The following is a 16,529-nucleotide window of genomic DNA, read 5'->3' as shown; positions in this document are numbered from 1 at the left end:
TAAATGGCACATATTTTTCTCAATTTACCATTGTACTGGCTACCTAAACGTCCTGCACCTCCTCCCTAATCTTCTATTATCAGTTAATTGAGCTAATAAAAAAAAAATTGGGCCCTGCTTTCTGTTGCCTGATGCTGAGGCCAGGCCTCCTGGATTAGTGCAAAACAGCTTAAAACCCAAAGATGGCTGTAATCTCTATGATGCACTGTATTCACCTTCAAATCCAAGTTCACGTACGAATTACAAATCTATTAAACAGGATTCAATGACCCAAATTGAGGATTTAATAGAATTCCTAATCCTCTCAATCCACGTTCATCTACTAATACACTGGTCTCAATTTGTCATCAAGCTATTAAGTTTGTTCTCAAAATCTCCTTCATTAATTGTCACTCCAAACAACATTTTGACCAGATATAACCCACCCAACTCAGCAGTCATGACCCCTTAAACCACTTTCCAGGCCAGAATTAATGATACCAAAACAGAGGGAATGTATTAAATGTTAATGTTGCTTTGTGAAATTTTCTCCACCAAGGCAGATTATGCATCACAAAATCCATTTGTGGCTCGGACAATTATCCTTTGATGGGACCAAATTATTGTCAGGAATTGAAATTCTGAGGAGTCAAATTAATTGCCATGATTCTTGAGAGGGCAGGCCATTAAGGATGGTGATTAAGAACTATAAATAAGTGGGATTTTGTAATTTTAACTCCACAGTAAGAACATTTGTATTCTCTTCATGTTCTTAATTCTTACCGATTATGACTGCCAGAATTCAATCATTTCTCAGGAGTCAGGACTCATCAAGCCTCGGCCAGGGTCCTATAAATTATCGAGACTGAGCCAACTTCCTTCTGAAAATCTGGAGCTCTTCCCTTTTGCCCTTTCTTCCAATGATCATGGAGATCAAACTGATGACCATTTTGTTAATAGAAGTGACTTTAGCAATAATAAGCCATGAAGCTTTGGCAAATGGCTTCCTTTCCAGGCCGAACTCCCAGGAAGCTGCAAGCAGTAATAATCACCGCAACACCAATGCAGTTAAAAGCATTCGGGTAAATTCTTCATGTCCTCTTCTGATTCATCATTTTGGCCCTGTCATTTGACTATTTATGCGAAAAAGTTCAGTACTTGTCTGAGAAAAGGCTTCATCAATTCTAAACTACATGCTAATGCCAATCAATATTATACCGCATTCTTTTACTCTGGGAATCCCAGAAAAAGAGAAACGCCCAAGCCCCATTATCTAGGAATGGATAAATGAATGCCTGCTACCCCAAGCTGCAACTCAAATAAATTTCTGCCATGGATTGCATTTACACTTGACTTCACTTTTTCTTCTGTTATTTTCCAGAGTGAAGATGGTGATATTATTGATTGCATCGACATCTATAAGCAGCCAGCTTTTAACCATCCTGCTCTAAAAAATCACAAGATCCAGGTTTGTGCTCTTAATTTCTTTGGTTCAAGAAAAAATCCTGATTGGAGAATGATGAAAATCATCCTGCTCTAAAATTTGACAGGATCCAGGTTTGGGTACTCACTTTGTTTGTTCGGAAAATTATGTTTATGGTACGATTTTTTTTTTCTTTCATCCAGATGAAACCTAGTTATGTTCCAACAAAGGACATAACTTCCTACAAAGCAAATACAGCTAAAACATCTAAACAAAGAAAAGGAGAGATTCCCATTGCTTTGACAACACAACTGTGGCACAGAAGTGGAAGCTGTCCTGAGGGGACGGTTCCGATTAGGAGAATGCAGAAGAAGAGCCCATATGAAGCAAGGAAGCCTAGCTTCTTCCAGCATAGCAAAAAATTCAACATCAGCACGCCAAGTAAACTTCTCCTGGCGAACCACTCGGTATATATTCGATGATTAATAGCTTGTGGGAAATATAAAGATTAATACTCAAGTGCAAAGATATTTATCAAATTCATATTCTTTCAACTAACTGCTAACTATATTATGGATGAATAGATGCCTCTACTAATATAAACAGCAGTTTTAATCAGGAATTCCCTAATTATTTTACCTTGTGAAAAAGTTGACAGTGTTGCATTCTGAGGGATTTGCATATCTTGGGGCCAAGGGAGATATTTATGTCTGGAATCCTCGAGTTGAATTGGATGATGAGTTCAGTACTTCTCAAGTTGCTCTCAAAAGTGGCTCTCACAACAATTTTGAAGCAGTTGAAGCAGGATGGGCGGTCAGTATCGATTAAAACAATCAGCAGTTCCACATTTCTTCAAGATTTTGTGTGATTACCATTCTTTACGTGGGTCGGTTAATTTTCTACAAAAAGAAACAATGAGAAAATTGATTTGAGTTGCTGACCCACACACTTTAGCAGTATGTTGGCATTTCAGGTATTAAATTCATTCTTTTACTTGGTTCACTTTACTTTAATAACAAATAGAAGAAAATATTGCAGGTTAATCCAGGGCTCTATAAGGACAGGCAGACAAGATTTTTTGTGTATTGGACAGTGAGTTTTTTCTTTATTCTTGTTTTTGACAGTGGATTTTTTATCTTGAAATATATTTACCAATACCAATTTCATGTGCATATTTTCCACGGAACAGGATGATTCTTCAAGAGAAACTGGATGCTTTGATCAATTTTGTCCTGGTTTCGTACAAGTCAACAAGGAGATAGCACTTGGTGCTGCACTCCTTCCCAACTCGACCCGTGGTCAACTGGCAGTCCCCATGATTGTCTACATTTTTAAGGTGAAAAAATTGAGCATCTGTTGATTGTTTTCAATGTTACACTAGATCCTACTGCATGATATACATACATTACCAATGATGCATTCATATACAATATCGCAAAATGTCACTCTGTGCTAATGTTTTTTGCCGTGTTCCAGGATCTAAAAACAAACAACTGGTGGATAAATTATGGAGAGAAAACTAATGTAGGATATTGGCCTGCTGAACTCTTTACTTCGTTAAATCATTATGCTCAAACTGTTCAATGGGGTGGTGAAGTATACAGCGCCAATCTTGAGACGTTTGGGACTCGTCCACACACCGCAACACAAATGGGAAGTGGGGAATATGGTTACCCACACTACGACGTGGGAGTAATAAAGAGAATTCGGGTTCTTGATAATTCCCTGGCGTTGAAGTACCCAGAATTCACAGCATCCTTCTCGGATGAGTATGATTGTTATAGTTACCAGCTTTTTAAGGGGCGCCTGGATCCTGAGTTCTATTATGGAGGACCTGGAAGAAATTGGAAGTGCCCTTAGACGCATCAGAAATACATGTCTTCATGAACATGCTGCAGAGTAATTGAATTTATTGTGCAAGAGAACAAATTTTAGTATACCTATATAAACATATTTTAAAAGAAAATCAAATGACCAGTTCTCATGCTAAGGAAAACTGTTGCTGATAACGATTCAAGAAGCGATCCACTACTATATTTCAACAATCCTTCAGAACTCGAACTGAAAGTCTCAGCTAGCTAGGCTCACATAAATCTAGGGAGCAACCCTGCTACCTTTCTGCATCAGCAACTAAAAAATATTTCGAAAACAAATTTTTTTTCTTGTGCTCTCTCTTTCGATGAACATGGGGATCAAAGCTCTAGCTTTCCTGCTACTGGAAATTTCTCTGGCCATTATGGCTCATGGAGTTCAAGATAGTCATTCCCTTTCTAGCCAGAAACCCCTGGAAGTTGCTAGCGATCGTAATCTCAAAGTTAATGGTGTAGTGAAAAGTATTGAGGTATTTCTTCATCCTATTTGTTCTAATTCACCTACTTAAAATCTTGACCCAATCATTTATAGAAGTAAAACAAATTTTACCTTGAACCATCTTCATGATCCACATTAATAACACCCATCGATTGTTTCTTCATAATCGTGACCATAGTGAATTACATTTCTTGTATTTGGAAGCCATGGAAAAAGAAATCAAGCCCAAGCTAAAATGTCTAAGAAGAGAAAAATGAATGTCCGGTAGATTTTCCGTGCCAAATTGTTTTTTTGTTAAATTTGTGGCCATCCCAAAATGAAGTTAAAAGAAAAAGTACTGTGGATTATACTGATTTATTCACATACAACGCCACTTTCATCTTTTCTGTTTCAGAGTGAATATTGCGATATAATTGATTGCATCGACATCTACAAGAAGCCAGCTTTCAATCATCCCGCTCTGAAGAATCACAAGATCCAGGTTTGTCTAGTATATCTTGTTTGTTCTAGGAAGTCTCGATTTATGAAACTTGTGAAATGTTTATATATGTCAGCCAACTAATTATGCCATTTCTCCTATTCAGATGAAACCTAGCTTTGCACCAACAAAGGCCATAACCCCAGTAGCAAATACAACTAAAACGCCTGAACAAGGAAAAAATGACATTTCCATGGCTGAGACAACACAACTGTAGCAGAGAAGCGGAAGTTGTCCCAAGGGGACGGTTCCCATTCGGTGGATGCCAATATACGTACAGTGCATATGAAGCCTCGGTTCTTCAATCAGAGTGAGCAGTGCACCAATGACACAGCAATCAAACTTCTTGAGAAGAACTGCCTGGTAACGCAAGTTTTAACTCTAGTAATAGCTAGTGAGAAATGCACCAAGAATGTGTATATGAATAAAATGAATTCGTTTTAACTTCATATAGTATACTACACATAACAATTGATCAGCATCTGTCTAATGATTTATTTTAATTGAATTGTCAAATCAGTTGGCAGTGGTGATGCATATCAAGCAGCATACACATATGAGGATCCATAGAGCTAGGGAAGGTCCAATAACATCCTACATATATAGTTAATATGATGATCCATTTTAAGTTATTATTACTGAATGGATGGATAGTAGTGGTAGATTCTTAGAGTAAATTAGTAATAACCCTTATAATTTTGTATATCATCACACTTCATTTTTAACTTAAATATTCACATAACCTTCCTTATAATTGTACGTAAATTGAAAATGCGCGAAAATCACGTACACTTCTTTTTTAACTTGCATATATACATGAACTTGCTTATGATTGTATGTAAATTGAAAAAATGGGCAAAGAGCACATCAGTTTACTGTGATTGATCTAGACAAAGCTATGGATATGCACATGGTAAAATTATAACATCCATAACCCTTTATGATTTTGCATAATCCCCTATGATTTTGTGCATATCACATAATCCTTCTATAGTTTTATGCAAAGTAGTTAGGTTCTCATTTTGTTTAGTGTTTAAGTACGGATAATATTGGCATTTTAAGTCACCACATTATGTAGGTTACTTTTTGTTAAATATCTACTTTACATAAAATCATAGAGGATTATATAGATATTTGAAATGTTAGGGGTTCATGCAGTAATGTATGAAATCAGGCGGTCATTAGTAATTTACCCTAGATTCTTGTTTTTGTTAAGCAAGGGAATGCAACATCAATTACTATTGCTGTAGAAACTAGAAACTTATTTTATGAACCGTCAACGTAGTTTTCCTGAAAAATTATGCCATGTGAAATTGTTAATTTACTTTCATCCAACAATCAGTTGCTAGGAAAAGTTCAAATGGAACTATTTATATGGTCATGTTCCAAGTTCATTGGGTAATCGGAAAAATCTGTATCTTCATAGTCGAATGGAAACAAGCGTGTAGGAGAAAAAGTTTCCAAACCAAAATACCTATTGTTTGGATTGGGCTGTATTTCCCCAAATATATTTGTTTACATTATTTTTACAATTTCCAATACGCCTTTTTACCTTCCCAATTACCTTTTCATCGCACATACATCACATTACAAAAAATGCTACAGTAAAAATATCTCAACTAACTTACAATCCAAACAAACCCCTAATGTTTCTAAGACATACAATGGAATACATCCATTGTTGCATGTGTTAAAAAAAAAAGAAAAAGAATATCCATTTGTTAAATTGCTTCTAAACTATTGAATTCTTAAAAAGCTCAGGTGCTAATTAAACCTAGCAAAAAAAAAAAGATCAATGAATTGGATGCACTACTTAATACTATTTTAAGTTCTTCTCCCCATGCCTTCTTTATTAAAATCCCAGAAGTTTATAACCTCGAAAATGATCGTAGAGTTTGGAACTCTCTTGTAATTTAGGTAAAGACAACGGTTAAAGATGGTAATATAGGTCAGGACAATCAAAAGGAACAATCTTACCTGTTAATGATCTCTTATCTCTCTTTAACTAATGTTGTCTAATCTGTTCATGCATGTTTTTTCCCCTGGTTGATAAGTTTCTAATCAACTACCGATCTCAGTCTTGAATTTGTTGTCTAGTAATTTCGACAGAGGATGGTAACTACCAAAGTTCCATCAGACGGCCTTCACGAACCTGAATTTTTTTTTTCCGACACAGGGGTATTCGGGACTAATCCCTTACGGCCCGAGAGGAGAGGCCCATTTCTCTCGAACACGTTAATCCCGGAACTCAATCTTTGGTGGCTATATCTTAAAGAGGAGCAACACACCACACAGGCTACCCGAGTTGTTCTTCACGAACATGACTTGGAAGGTTAGTATTTTTAACATATTCGTCTTGCAAATTTGCCCTTCTATTTTGTTTCCTGTCAATAGATATGCATATTCACTCATTTGTAATGCAGGGAGCTTTGGTTACAATACTAGAAATTCAAAAAATTTAGTGAAGAATTTATAAGCGTGCTTGAAAGTGAAAATTAAAAGAGAGGAGTATAAGTTACCCTATTCATTTACAGTGCCGAAAGTTACAAATTGAAATCTTAATTTCCAGCAGGCCTTTTAGCAAGCTGTTATGGAGAATAATGCGCAAAGTAAAATGAAAACCAAATGATCAAGAAGGTAAGTCATGCATTCATCAATTTCATGGCTTCTTTTAAGTACCATGAATCACATTTGTCAACTTCTTGAATAGATCTGAGAAATTTGTGAGAATACTAATTCAGGTGAAGATAAATATTAAGGAAAAAATTCTTTCTTCATTTTCTCAAAATCTGAAACTCCTTTAGCTTTCTGTTCACTGGTAATGGGGATCAAGTTGATGTCTATCCTAATGCTGCAAGTCACTTTGGTAGCAATAAGCAGAGGGGTCCCAAGGAATGGCTCCAGCTCGAAACAGAATTTTGGTCCCAAGTTTGCAGTGAAAAGCATTCAGGTAAAGCTTCATATAGTCTTCGCTTTTTCTTCTTTACTAAAAAATTTTTAATTAATGAAAAGAAGCGATTTCTTGCAAATGTTTCACAAGAGTTCTACATGATAAAGAATACAGAATTGCTCAATTCAGTACTCTTCATTCATTATTTTCCAGAGTGAAGATGGGGATGTAATTGATTGCATTGGCATTCACAACCAACCTGCTTTTAATCATCCTGCGTTGAGAAATCACAAAATCGAGGTCTGTTTTCGCATGTCAAATTAATTAGTCTCGACACTGTGATTCATGAGTCTTATGAAACTCCTTTTTACACATTACTTCTGATCAATCTAGAGCAATTTCCACTTCCAGATGAGACCAACCTATGATCCAATAATGGTGACAAAAAATGAAAAGGAAACCTGGGAAGCATCTGATCATAAAGGAAACAAAGACTTGTATATTACCACTACAGCACAGATATGGCATAAAAGTGGAAGCTGCCCCGAAGGGACAATTCCCATCAGGAGGGTGCCAAGGAAAAACAAAAGCAAAGTAACTACAGTCGATGATCATGCAAGAAAAAAACCGACTATCTCCCCTTACCAGTTTAAGGACGACAAAAGTATGAACCTTCTACGAGCAAACCACTCGGTATGCAGGCTATTTATCTGATGACAAGGGCATACTGCATACTTATATGAACTAAATTTGCTGCATGTTGATTAAAATTTAAATGTAAATGGCTTCAGTACTGAATCAAACAACCATTATGCATGAATGACAATCTGATTTTTTGACATCAAAATAGTTGGCAATACTGCACACTGAGGGATATGCATATTTTGGAGCCAAAGGAGATATTAAGGTCTGTTATCCTTCTGTGGAACTGGATGACGAGTACACTACTTCTCAGGTTGCTCTCAAAAGCGGCCCTTACAACCAGTATGAAGCCATAGAATCAGGATGGGCGGTCAGTATCAACAAGCAAAATGTCTCGTCACCATGCAGCTTTTATCCTTCCAAGATTTTGTCAAATTCCTGTCTTAATTCCATTTCTCTAGCCTGACAGGATTACAGATCTTTGATGAGTTAAAATCTACAATATTGCAGGTGAATCCAAGTGTTTATGGGGACAGACAAACAAGATTTTTTACATATTGGACGGTGGGCTTTCCTACTTTTGTTATCAAAAGCTAGAAAAACAAAAACAAAAAAAACCTTGGAGTTCCAAAAGTTTAATGGAGAAAGAAAGCAATTGGTTTCCTTTTGTAAAATTTTTTTTGTTGATACATATACTTGATGTGTAACAAGAGAGCTTTCTGCTTTTTGTCATCACTGTGTTAGATTGATGCTTCAGTAGAAACCGGTTGCTTTGATGCTACTTGCCCTGGTTTTGTACAAATTAGCAAGGATGTAGCAGTTGGTGCTGCAATATATCCCATATCAAAGCCTAATGAACTTCCATATCAAATAACTATCTTCATCTTTAAGGTAAATGTTGGCCCCTTTTTCGTTCCAATTCTACCTTAATTTCCATATTGCTCAGCTTTTAGAATCTTCCAATAACTTCTTTCCTATTTTCTTTCTTTTTTCCCCTTTTCGAGGACCCATTTACTGGCAACTGGTGGGTTAATTACGGAGAGAAGGTTTACATAGGATATTGGCCTGGTGAACTCTTTGACAGGTTATCTTTCAGTGCTGAAACTGTTCAATGGGGCGGCGAAGTTTACAGTGCCAGAGTTGGAACTTCTCCTCACACTGCAACACAAATGGGCAACGGGCAATATGCTGACAGGCATGCAGGAACCATAAGAAGGATGCGCGTTGTTCAGAATTCTCAAGTTATAAAATTCCCAGATTGGGTTAATTCTTATACCGATGCTATAGATGGGAATTTTTGCCAGAACCTGAGTTTTATTATGGAGGGCCTGGTAGAAGTTACATGTGCCCTTAGACAGACTAGAGCAAATTCACTGACAGGTTATAAGAATGATTGTTTCTAGTGAGCAAATGTTGGCAATGAAGGTCTTCTTTTTATCAGTTCAGGCATTATCCTGATCCAGCATTATAAGTTAACATCATTTGAGGTGAAATAGATGGAATATTTTGTGACAGACATTGCAGGAAAAGACTGCATTGATAACTTTATTTTGATATGTACATATCTCTTTATATTGATAGGTCAATATAAAAAAAAATCTAGAAGAAAATTACAAATATATGAGGTCTTATAATTTCCTTTTTTTCCCCCTTATTTGTATAGACCATAAAATGCTGCTAGGAAAGCACTAATTCTTTTACATCCACCAGTATACATAACCAACCTTGAAGTGTTGGAATTCGAACTTGGATTTAGACAGCAACAGCTTTTTATTTCTCTCTCCAAGTTAACATATTCAGCTGAGCATATGATTACTAATTCTCCAGAAAAATAGTGGTTTATTTCATGCAAAGTGCCCTATATTTCAGCTGCTGGTTTAACCAGTAACATGTTCCTATATATGCTAGTAAACTATCTACATTTACCAACAATCTAGCAACAGAATTGAAAGTACATTTACTACATTGAGACTGAATATTAAAACTTAATATTGAGTGAATGAATAAGTTTTAGCACTTCAATATAATCTCAAAGTCTGATGAAGCAGACAACGGCTAATGATAGTAATTGAGATACAGACAACTAAAACAACAATCCTACCTGTTAATAATCAGTGTGGCCCCATATCTGAAATAATAGCAAAATCTGTCCTTTCTTCGTTTAATGTTGTCTTACTTCTTCATGCCTGTTTTTTCCCAGGGCGATATCAACGATAAATCTCAGTCTTGATTTTGTAGTCTGGTATTTTAGACAAAGGAAAGTAAATGCCAAAGTTTCATCAGACTGCCCTCAAGAACCTGATTTCAGCAGCCAAGGTTTTCAGTAGTCCTATTAATTAAGGGTACCAAGAATTAAACTTGACATCTCAATTGCCAGTTGGCCTTTTTGCAAGCTATTATTGAGAACATGTGAAAATGTAAATGAAATCCAAATGATCGAGAAGGTAAGTCATGTATTCGTGAATGTAAGAGATCCTATTAAATGCCATGAACCACATTTGTCTGCTTCTCCAATAGATTTGATGAATTTCTTAGTTAGAATTCTGATTCAGGTCAAGACAGAATCAAGGAGACAGTACTCTACCTTCAATTCCCGAAAATCCAAGTTCCTTTCTCTTTCAGTTCACAGTAGTAATGGGGATCAAATGGATGTTTGTCCTAATGCTGCAAATCACTTTGGCCGTAATAGGCAGGGGAGTTTTAGAGAAGAGCTCCAGCTCAAAGCAGAACTTTGGTCCTAAGTTTGCAGTAAAATGCATTCAGGCAAGGCTCCATATTCCACAGTCATTTTCATTCAAAATTTTTTCTTTTCCTAGTTAAGGCTTAAATTTCAGGACAGAAGCGATTCTTTGCAGTAGTTCCAGAAAATTCCTAATTGATAAAAATTGAAACTCAACCAAAATCAGTCTTTATTATTTTTCAGAGTGAAGATGGGGATGTAATCGACTGCATTGACATCTACAAGCAACCTGCTTTCAAGCATCCAGCCCTGAGAAATCACAAAATCCAGGTCTCTTTTTCTTGTGTGAGATAACTCGACAATGAGATTTTCTTATAAACCTATTTACACATAACATTGATTAATCCAGTGCATTTTCCACTTCCAGATGACACCAGCTTATGATCCAACAATGGTGACAAAAAATGAAAATGAAACTTTGGAACCATTTAGAAATGGAAGAGAAAAAGACTTACACGTTGATGCCACGCCACAGCTATGGCAGAGAAGTAGAAGCTGTCCTGAAGGGACTATTCCCATCAGGAGAATGCCAAATAATAGCGAAAGCAAAGAAACTTCAGTTGATGATCATCTAAGAAAGAAACCAAGAATCATCCCTGATCCGTTCATGGAGAGCAAGAATACATACCTTCTAGAAATAAATCGCTCAGTATGGACGCCATGAATCTGATAAATGAGTTAACAGTATCTATTTATGTCTTCAATTTGTTGCCTAAGGCATAAATGACTTGCTAATTGACAAAACCATAAATGGCAATCTAACTTTTTGACATCAATGTAGTTGGCAATATTGCACGCCGAGGGATTTGCATATTATGGAGGCAAAGGAGATATTAAGGTCTGGAATCCTTCTGTTGAACTAGATGATGAGTACACTACTTCTCAGGTTGCTCTCAAAAGTGGCCCTCGAAAGCAGTATGAAGCCATTGAATCAGGGTGGGCCGTCAGTTTATGTTTCTATCATCTTTTCCAGATTTTGTGAAGTTCTTCTTTTGTGTATGGTTTAATTTGAGAATATAATGTGTCTCAATCAAGTAAACATAATGTTGCAGGTGAATCCAAGTGTCTACGGGGACAGACAAACTAGACTCTTTACATATTGGACGGCAAGTTATTGTACTTTTGATTCACTAACTATAGGATGAGAACTGTAGAGCATTAACCATATCCGCCCTGTTATGTCACGTTGCTAATCAGATCATAGTTGCTATACTATGAGCACTTTTAATCTAAGATGGGATAATTGGCTTAAGTTTTGTAGAACTTTTTCTCCATAGATCGGTGATTTCTATCAGCTGAAGTCTCTATTTCTAATCGTCTGCTAGGTTGATGGTTCTGTCAAAACTGGTTGCTTTGATGCTACTTGCCCTGGTTTTGTACAAGTCAGCAAGGATATAGCACTTGGTGCTGCTATATATCCCATATCAAATCGTACTGGACTTCCATCTCAGATAACTATTTTATCTTTAAGGTGAAAATCTGACCCTCTTTTCATCTACTTTTATCTTAATTTTCACAAAGCTTAGTTTTCATGATCTTCTTGTCTTTTCTTCTCTTAATTCAGGATCCAAATACCGGCGACTGGTGGGTAAATTATGGAGAGAAAGTCAATATAGGATATTGGCCTAAGGAACTCTTTAATTTCTTATCTTACCATGCTGTAACTGTTCAATGGGGTGGTGAAGTTTACAGCACCAGAGTTGGAACTCATCCTCATACTGCAACGCAAATGGGCAGCGGACAATACTCTGACTGGGTATCCGACAACTCGGGCTACATAAAGAGGATGCGTGTTATTGAAAGTTTTGGAGCTCTAAGATTCCCTGATTGGGTCAATTCTTATGCTGATGAGTACGATTGTTATGATACATTTTATATCAGTGAATCTATGGCAGATCCTGAGTTTTATTATGGAGGGCCTGGCAGAAATTACCGGTGCCCTTAAAACATTTTAGAAGTTTTCATTGAAGGTTTGTAAAAAATGAAGCTTCTTTTAGTCATTGTACCTCAACCAGAACTCAAGGCAATGAAGTTGTTGAATTTAATCAGTTCAGGCAAAAGTCGGATCTGCATCATTAAGCACATCCTGGAAGTATGTCATACAATTTTTTCCCTTCAGATACAAACTCTTGAACAATTAATCGCAGCCAAAATCCATTCTTTTTCATGGGATTTTGGTTTAGCAGGTCTGGAATTTCATAGCTCTTAATCAGCAGGACACCAAAATATGTCTACATGCCAGTCGTTTGAATATTTAAAGAAAAGAGAGTGATTTTCTCTGTTTTCTTGATTCTGTTGAACAGAAAAGAACCCAGCTTTCTTCCAGGCAGAGAAAAAAAAAAGAAGGTACTAATGTGGAGCATCAGAAAGCAATTTGAGCTAAAATGCTACATGGTGTGATGAATTAAACAAAACAGGGGAAATGCAGAAATTTTATTCCCAATGTGCAACAAACCGACATAAAAGGCAAAAGTAGCTAAGCATTGACAAATAACAACCCTTTTCAGTTCCAGACCTGCCCAACCAGCATCTCAGGGATCTTGAATCTGAGGTATAAACGTATAAAGTTTCAGCAACCATAGTGACTGCTAGAATTTTACAAAAGATATAGTGCATTTACACACTGTTTTACGTAAAAGAGAGAAGAAGTTCAGGAATTATATCCAACACAAGTTTCTGAAGAAGGGCTGCTTTTGGTACTGATCTGCTGCTCTTCAATCTTCAAAGCTGAAATTTGATAACAACAACAAATCTGGCACAAGAAGAGAACTATCATTAAGAAATTTGATATATATTGCAGTAAGAGAGTACAGTAATAGCATTTGATGCCATCTACCAACTAATGACTAGGACTTGACCACCAGAGTGAACTTTAGGAAATCCAGTCTCATTGACTAGCACAGCAAAAAAAATCTCTTTTCCCAGTTAATAAGTACAAGAATCTGAGAAAAGCAAGCACAATGCTTTGCAAATTTGTATCTCATCCAAGAGATTCCAGACTCTGTCTTTTTGACTTCTCAAGTAGGAATTCCTATATATCCTAGTCTGAGGAAATGGACACCAGGAGAGAAAAAAAAAATGGGACTTTACAAATTCCACTGTTACCTGGAGTCAGTAGTCATCAAGCACAAACCTATATTCAAGCCTTCAAAGATCAAAAGTAAGGGACTTCGTTTCGGGATCATAACTGTATCAATTTCATATTAACTTACCAATCTCTGCACAATTATTAACTTACCAATCTTCATATTCTTTGGACTAGTAGCTGTTCTGCAATTTCATGCAGTGGCCGTATAGACCTGGAGCTCAAACTGATGTCTATAATCAGAAATAGAGGATCAACTTTTTCATTGCACCCTAGCCTTACCTTCTTCTCCGTCAAAAACTATGCACTGCTAAATTAGTAACTGATTTATTACTCCATAGTCCATATACTATGATCAATCTTCTGTTAAATGTCAAGTTTCTTTTATGCCATATTTGTGTAGTACTCGAAAGCTAATAAAGAAAATAAACCAACGCATCGATGCCATCAAGATCCAAGTCTCTGTTTTAAACTCTCAAGGAACCGGAGAAAAAGGATTGGCTTGAGAAATCATTCAGAAATTTACTCATAAATTCGTGATGTTTTTTGACTAACCATTCACAAAATTCCAAACAATCAAAATATAATTAGTTTGTTATTTTCAGTGAGTTACTTTATGAATCTCGTAATAGTCATCTATGATAACATGCATGATTTCCAGAAGCAATAGAACTAACATTTCTTGGATGTTATAGTTCCAACAAGCTATATTGTCTGATTTTCTATCAAAACTTTTAAATTGGTACCTGAATTTTGATCAATCAAAAATGTCCATGCTAATTTGCATCAAAAATAAGTCTCCATCATCTCCTGGGTCTCCCAGATTGAAGAATTCAGTATCAGATAGAACCAGATGATCTGAATAATCTGCTTGATCAAGCTCTTGGTGTAAAGGCTCCACACCAATAAAATTCACTACAGAAAGCTCATCTCCCACTTCTATGTTGTGCATATAATCACCCTCCGAGTGTTCTGGGTAGACCCCATTAAGATCGTCATCACTGTTTTTTGTAACCTCTGCTAGTTGGCTTTCATCCTTCTGTTGATCAAGCTGTAGAGATTCTTCAGGGTTTCGTTCGCTTAGACAATGACAGATAGTGAGTTGATTAATGCTAGGCTGCAGAACATTTTCTTGAAATTCTTGTTCAGGTTGCCGATCATCTTGAGGCTGTCCAAGTCCTTGCCTCAGACCACCTGCTGCGGCTGTTTTTTCACATTGTGCAGCTTCAGGAGGATTTTGTGGTGATGTAGTTTCATTTCCAGCAACATATAAAAGTGCCAGACAGATGCCAAGCTGCAGAACAGTTTCTTGAAATTCTTGTTCAGGTTGCCGATCATCTTGATGCTGTCCAAGTTCTTGCCTCAGACCTTCTGCTGCTTCACATTCATGGTGATATTCTTGTGTACTATGAGCCTCTTGTGCAGCTTCAGGAGGATTTTGTGGTGATGTAGTTTCATTTCCAGCAACATATGAAAGTCCCAGACAATTGATGCCACGCTGCAGAACAGTTTCTTGAAATTCTTGTTCAAGAGGGGAGAAGCCAGACTCACCAAAGAAGATAGCAAGATTAAAATCTTCAAATAAAAAATCCTTAACCTCCTCCATTTTCAACTGCACCAAAAACTTCAAGACTACTGAAGTTATGATTTTGTTGATCTTGCTTTCTTGAATTTCTTGCTGTTTATTCACAGTTGATCAATATCTACAGCTATTGTGCTTGTGTTTGGATGATAATGGGCGCAATGAACATTAGCTTGATGAGGTTCTAGTGATTGCATGTAATGCCTGATACTATCATACTTATAGGCTTTGGCATGTATACTTTTGCAAATGAAGTAAATGGTAAATTGAATCAAGCAGTTAAATTTCGACTTTGGCTTCTGAATGTACCATTTAATTTCGTTAGTTTGATAAATAAGGCAAAAATAAATATTCCATGATAAAATTGTGGTGTGGTAAATTCCCAAACCTTTTTTTTTTTTTTTGAAAAAAAAATGTTGTCTGCGAACATGACTAATTCTTTTTTAATTTTGAACTAATTCTGATAAATAAGAAAGACAAGAATGAATGCCCAAGATTAACATTGTGGCATAGTAAATTATCATATCAAAACACAATAGAACAATAATCATCTGTGATCATGATAAATGTCTTTAATTTCTCGTTCACCATGATTGGTTCAATTTTTAACTGGATAGCATACCCACTACAAAACAAATTCTCTATAAATACTGCTACCCATAATCCTATTAGGACTGAAACTCAATGCAGATATCAATAAAACACAAGAAAATTTTGATTGCTGCAAATATTGTTCAACTCTACAGAAAACAGCCAACATATTCAACTCAAGATAAAAACCGCCAGAATTTCCGCAGTCCTGATCTCTTTTGATCTAATTGTTAGCCCAGCAAGCTAAAACATGGAGAACCCCGTTCCATCATCAATCAAACTTCAGAAACTTTCAAAAGTTGCTGGACATGCAATAATATCTCCGGAAAACCCTCTTGAAGCTGCACAAGAGAACCATACTACCAAACAATATCATCATGCACTTGACCAAGCGGCTGCAGCAGATACTCTAAAGCGAGAATATGGAGATCATCATCAAGATGAACGAAAACCTTTGAAGCCTGTTAGCCATGATCTTCCCTGTTATTTACTTATTCAGAGGGAACAAGAATATCAGGAATCAGCCATTGGTGTTACAAGTGAATTACAGCCCGAACCACAGAAAGATGATGGCCAAACAGACCTTATGATTAAAATCAGTGAAGAAGACCTTCATAGTCCAGCAGCATCATTGACCGGTGGTTTTATGTATACTGACAATGACGTAGAAGACCCTTTTGTGGTGAACTCCATTGGTGTGGAACCATTGCACCAAAATCTTGAAGATTTAAATCATCATCATGTTAACGGGGTTCAATCGGATACTGCATTCTACAACTTGGGAAAACCAGGAGATGATGCAGACTTAT

The 16,529-nt window shown here is 36.6% G+C and overlaps 3 protein-coding genes across 5 annotated transcripts; all 3 read left to right on the top strand.

Moving 5' to 3' along the window:
• Nucleotides 1-905: 905 nt before the first annotated feature.
• On the top strand, nucleotides 906-3,281 carry LOC113704918 (protein neprosin-like). The gene is made up of 7 exons (XM_072061137.1): nucleotides 906-1,061; nucleotides 1,361-1,447; nucleotides 1,606-1,843; nucleotides 2,061-2,215; nucleotides 2,441-2,494; nucleotides 2,592-2,738; nucleotides 2,879-3,281. The coding sequence occupies exons 1-7, from the start codon at nucleotides 906-908 to the stop codon at nucleotides 3,260-3,262; spliced, it is 1,221 nt and encodes a 406-aa protein (XP_071917238.1). The 3' UTR covers nucleotides 3,263-3,281.
• Nucleotides 3,282-6,898: 3,617 nt separating this feature from the next.
• Nucleotides 6,899-9,162, top strand: LOC113704916 (protein neprosin-like). Of its 3 annotated transcripts, none has more exons than XM_072061968.1 (7): nucleotides 6,899-7,140; nucleotides 7,294-7,380; nucleotides 7,492-7,773; nucleotides 7,931-8,113; nucleotides 8,233-8,286; nucleotides 8,467-8,613; nucleotides 8,727-9,162. In XM_072061968.1, exons 1-7 carry the CDS (start codon nucleotides 7,012-7,014, stop codon nucleotides 9,123-9,125), a joined length of 1,281 nt encoding a protein of 426 aa, XP_071918069.1. In that variant the 5' UTR covers nucleotides 6,899-7,011; the 3' UTR covers nucleotides 9,126-9,162. The 3 variants fall into 3 exon arrangements, with proteins under 3 accessions (XP_071918069.1, XP_071918070.1, XP_071918071.1); XM_072061969.1 differs by having other exon boundaries at nucleotides 7,474-7,773; nucleotides 7,931-8,092; XM_072061970.1 differs by having other exon boundaries at nucleotides 6,900-7,140; nucleotides 7,474-7,773; nucleotides 8,807-8,958.
• A 1,194-nt stretch (nucleotides 9,163-10,356) lies between these two features.
• Nucleotides 10,357-12,480, top strand: LOC113704915 (protein neprosin). Its single transcript, XM_027226780.2, has 7 exons — nucleotides 10,357-10,485; nucleotides 10,646-10,732; nucleotides 10,830-11,111; nucleotides 11,244-11,405; nucleotides 11,515-11,568; nucleotides 11,788-11,933; nucleotides 12,027-12,480. The coding sequence occupies exons 1-7, from the start codon at nucleotides 10,357-10,359 to the stop codon at nucleotides 12,052-12,054; spliced, it is 888 nt and encodes a 295-aa protein (XP_027082581.1). The 3' UTR covers nucleotides 12,055-12,480.
• The last annotated feature ends 4,049 nt before the right edge of the window (nucleotides 12,481-16,529 follow it).

The sequence above is a fragment of the Coffea arabica genome, chromosome 8e (genome assembly GCF_036785885.1).
Source record: "Coffea arabica cultivar ET-39 chromosome 8e, Coffea Arabica ET-39 HiFi, whole genome shotgun sequence".
NCBI classification, from domain to species: domain Eukaryota; kingdom Viridiplantae; phylum Streptophyta; class Magnoliopsida; order Gentianales; family Rubiaceae; genus Coffea; species Coffea arabica.
The sequence above is the reverse complement of the archived record's forward strand: the minus strand, read 5'-3'. Positions and strand labels throughout refer to the sequence as shown.

Excerpts from the sequence above, each read along its gene's own strand:
- LOC113704918 (XM_072061137.1), top strand. The coding sequence starts at position 906 with ATGGAGATCAAACTGATGACCATTTTGTTAATAGAAGTGACTTTAGCA. Across the intron at positions 1,062-1,360 it reads ATGCAGTTAAAAGCATTCGG|AGTGAAGATGGTGATATTAT; the intron begins GTAAATTCTTCA and ends GTTATTTTCCAG. Across the intron at positions 2,495-2,591 it reads GATTTTTTGTGTATTGGACA|GATGATTCTTCAAGAGAAAC; the intron begins GTGAGTTTTTTC and ends TCCACGGAACAG.
- LOC113704916 (XM_072061968.1), top strand. The coding sequence starts at position 7,012 with ATGGGGATCAAGTTGATGTCTATCCTAATGCTGCAAGTCACTTTGGTA. Across the intron at positions 7,381-7,491 it reads TGAGAAATCACAAAATCGAG|ATGAGACCAACCTATGATCC; the intron begins GTCTGTTTTCGC and ends TTCCACTTCCAG. Across the intron at positions 8,614-8,726 it reads TAACTATCTTCATCTTTAAG|GACCCATTTACTGGCAACTG; the intron begins GTAAATGTTGGC and ends CCCCTTTTCGAG.
- LOC113704915 (XM_027226780.2), top strand. The coding sequence starts at position 10,357 with ATGGGGATCAAATGGATGTTTGTCCTAATGCTGCAAATCACTTTGGCC. Across the intron at positions 10,486-10,645 it reads TTGCAGTAAAATGCATTCAG|AGTGAAGATGGGGATGTAAT; the intron begins GCAAGGCTCCAT and ends ATTATTTTTCAG. Across the intron at positions 11,406-11,514 it reads CCATTGAATCAGGGTGGGCC|GTGAATCCAAGTGTCTACGG; the intron begins GTCAGTTTATGT and ends ATAATGTTGCAG.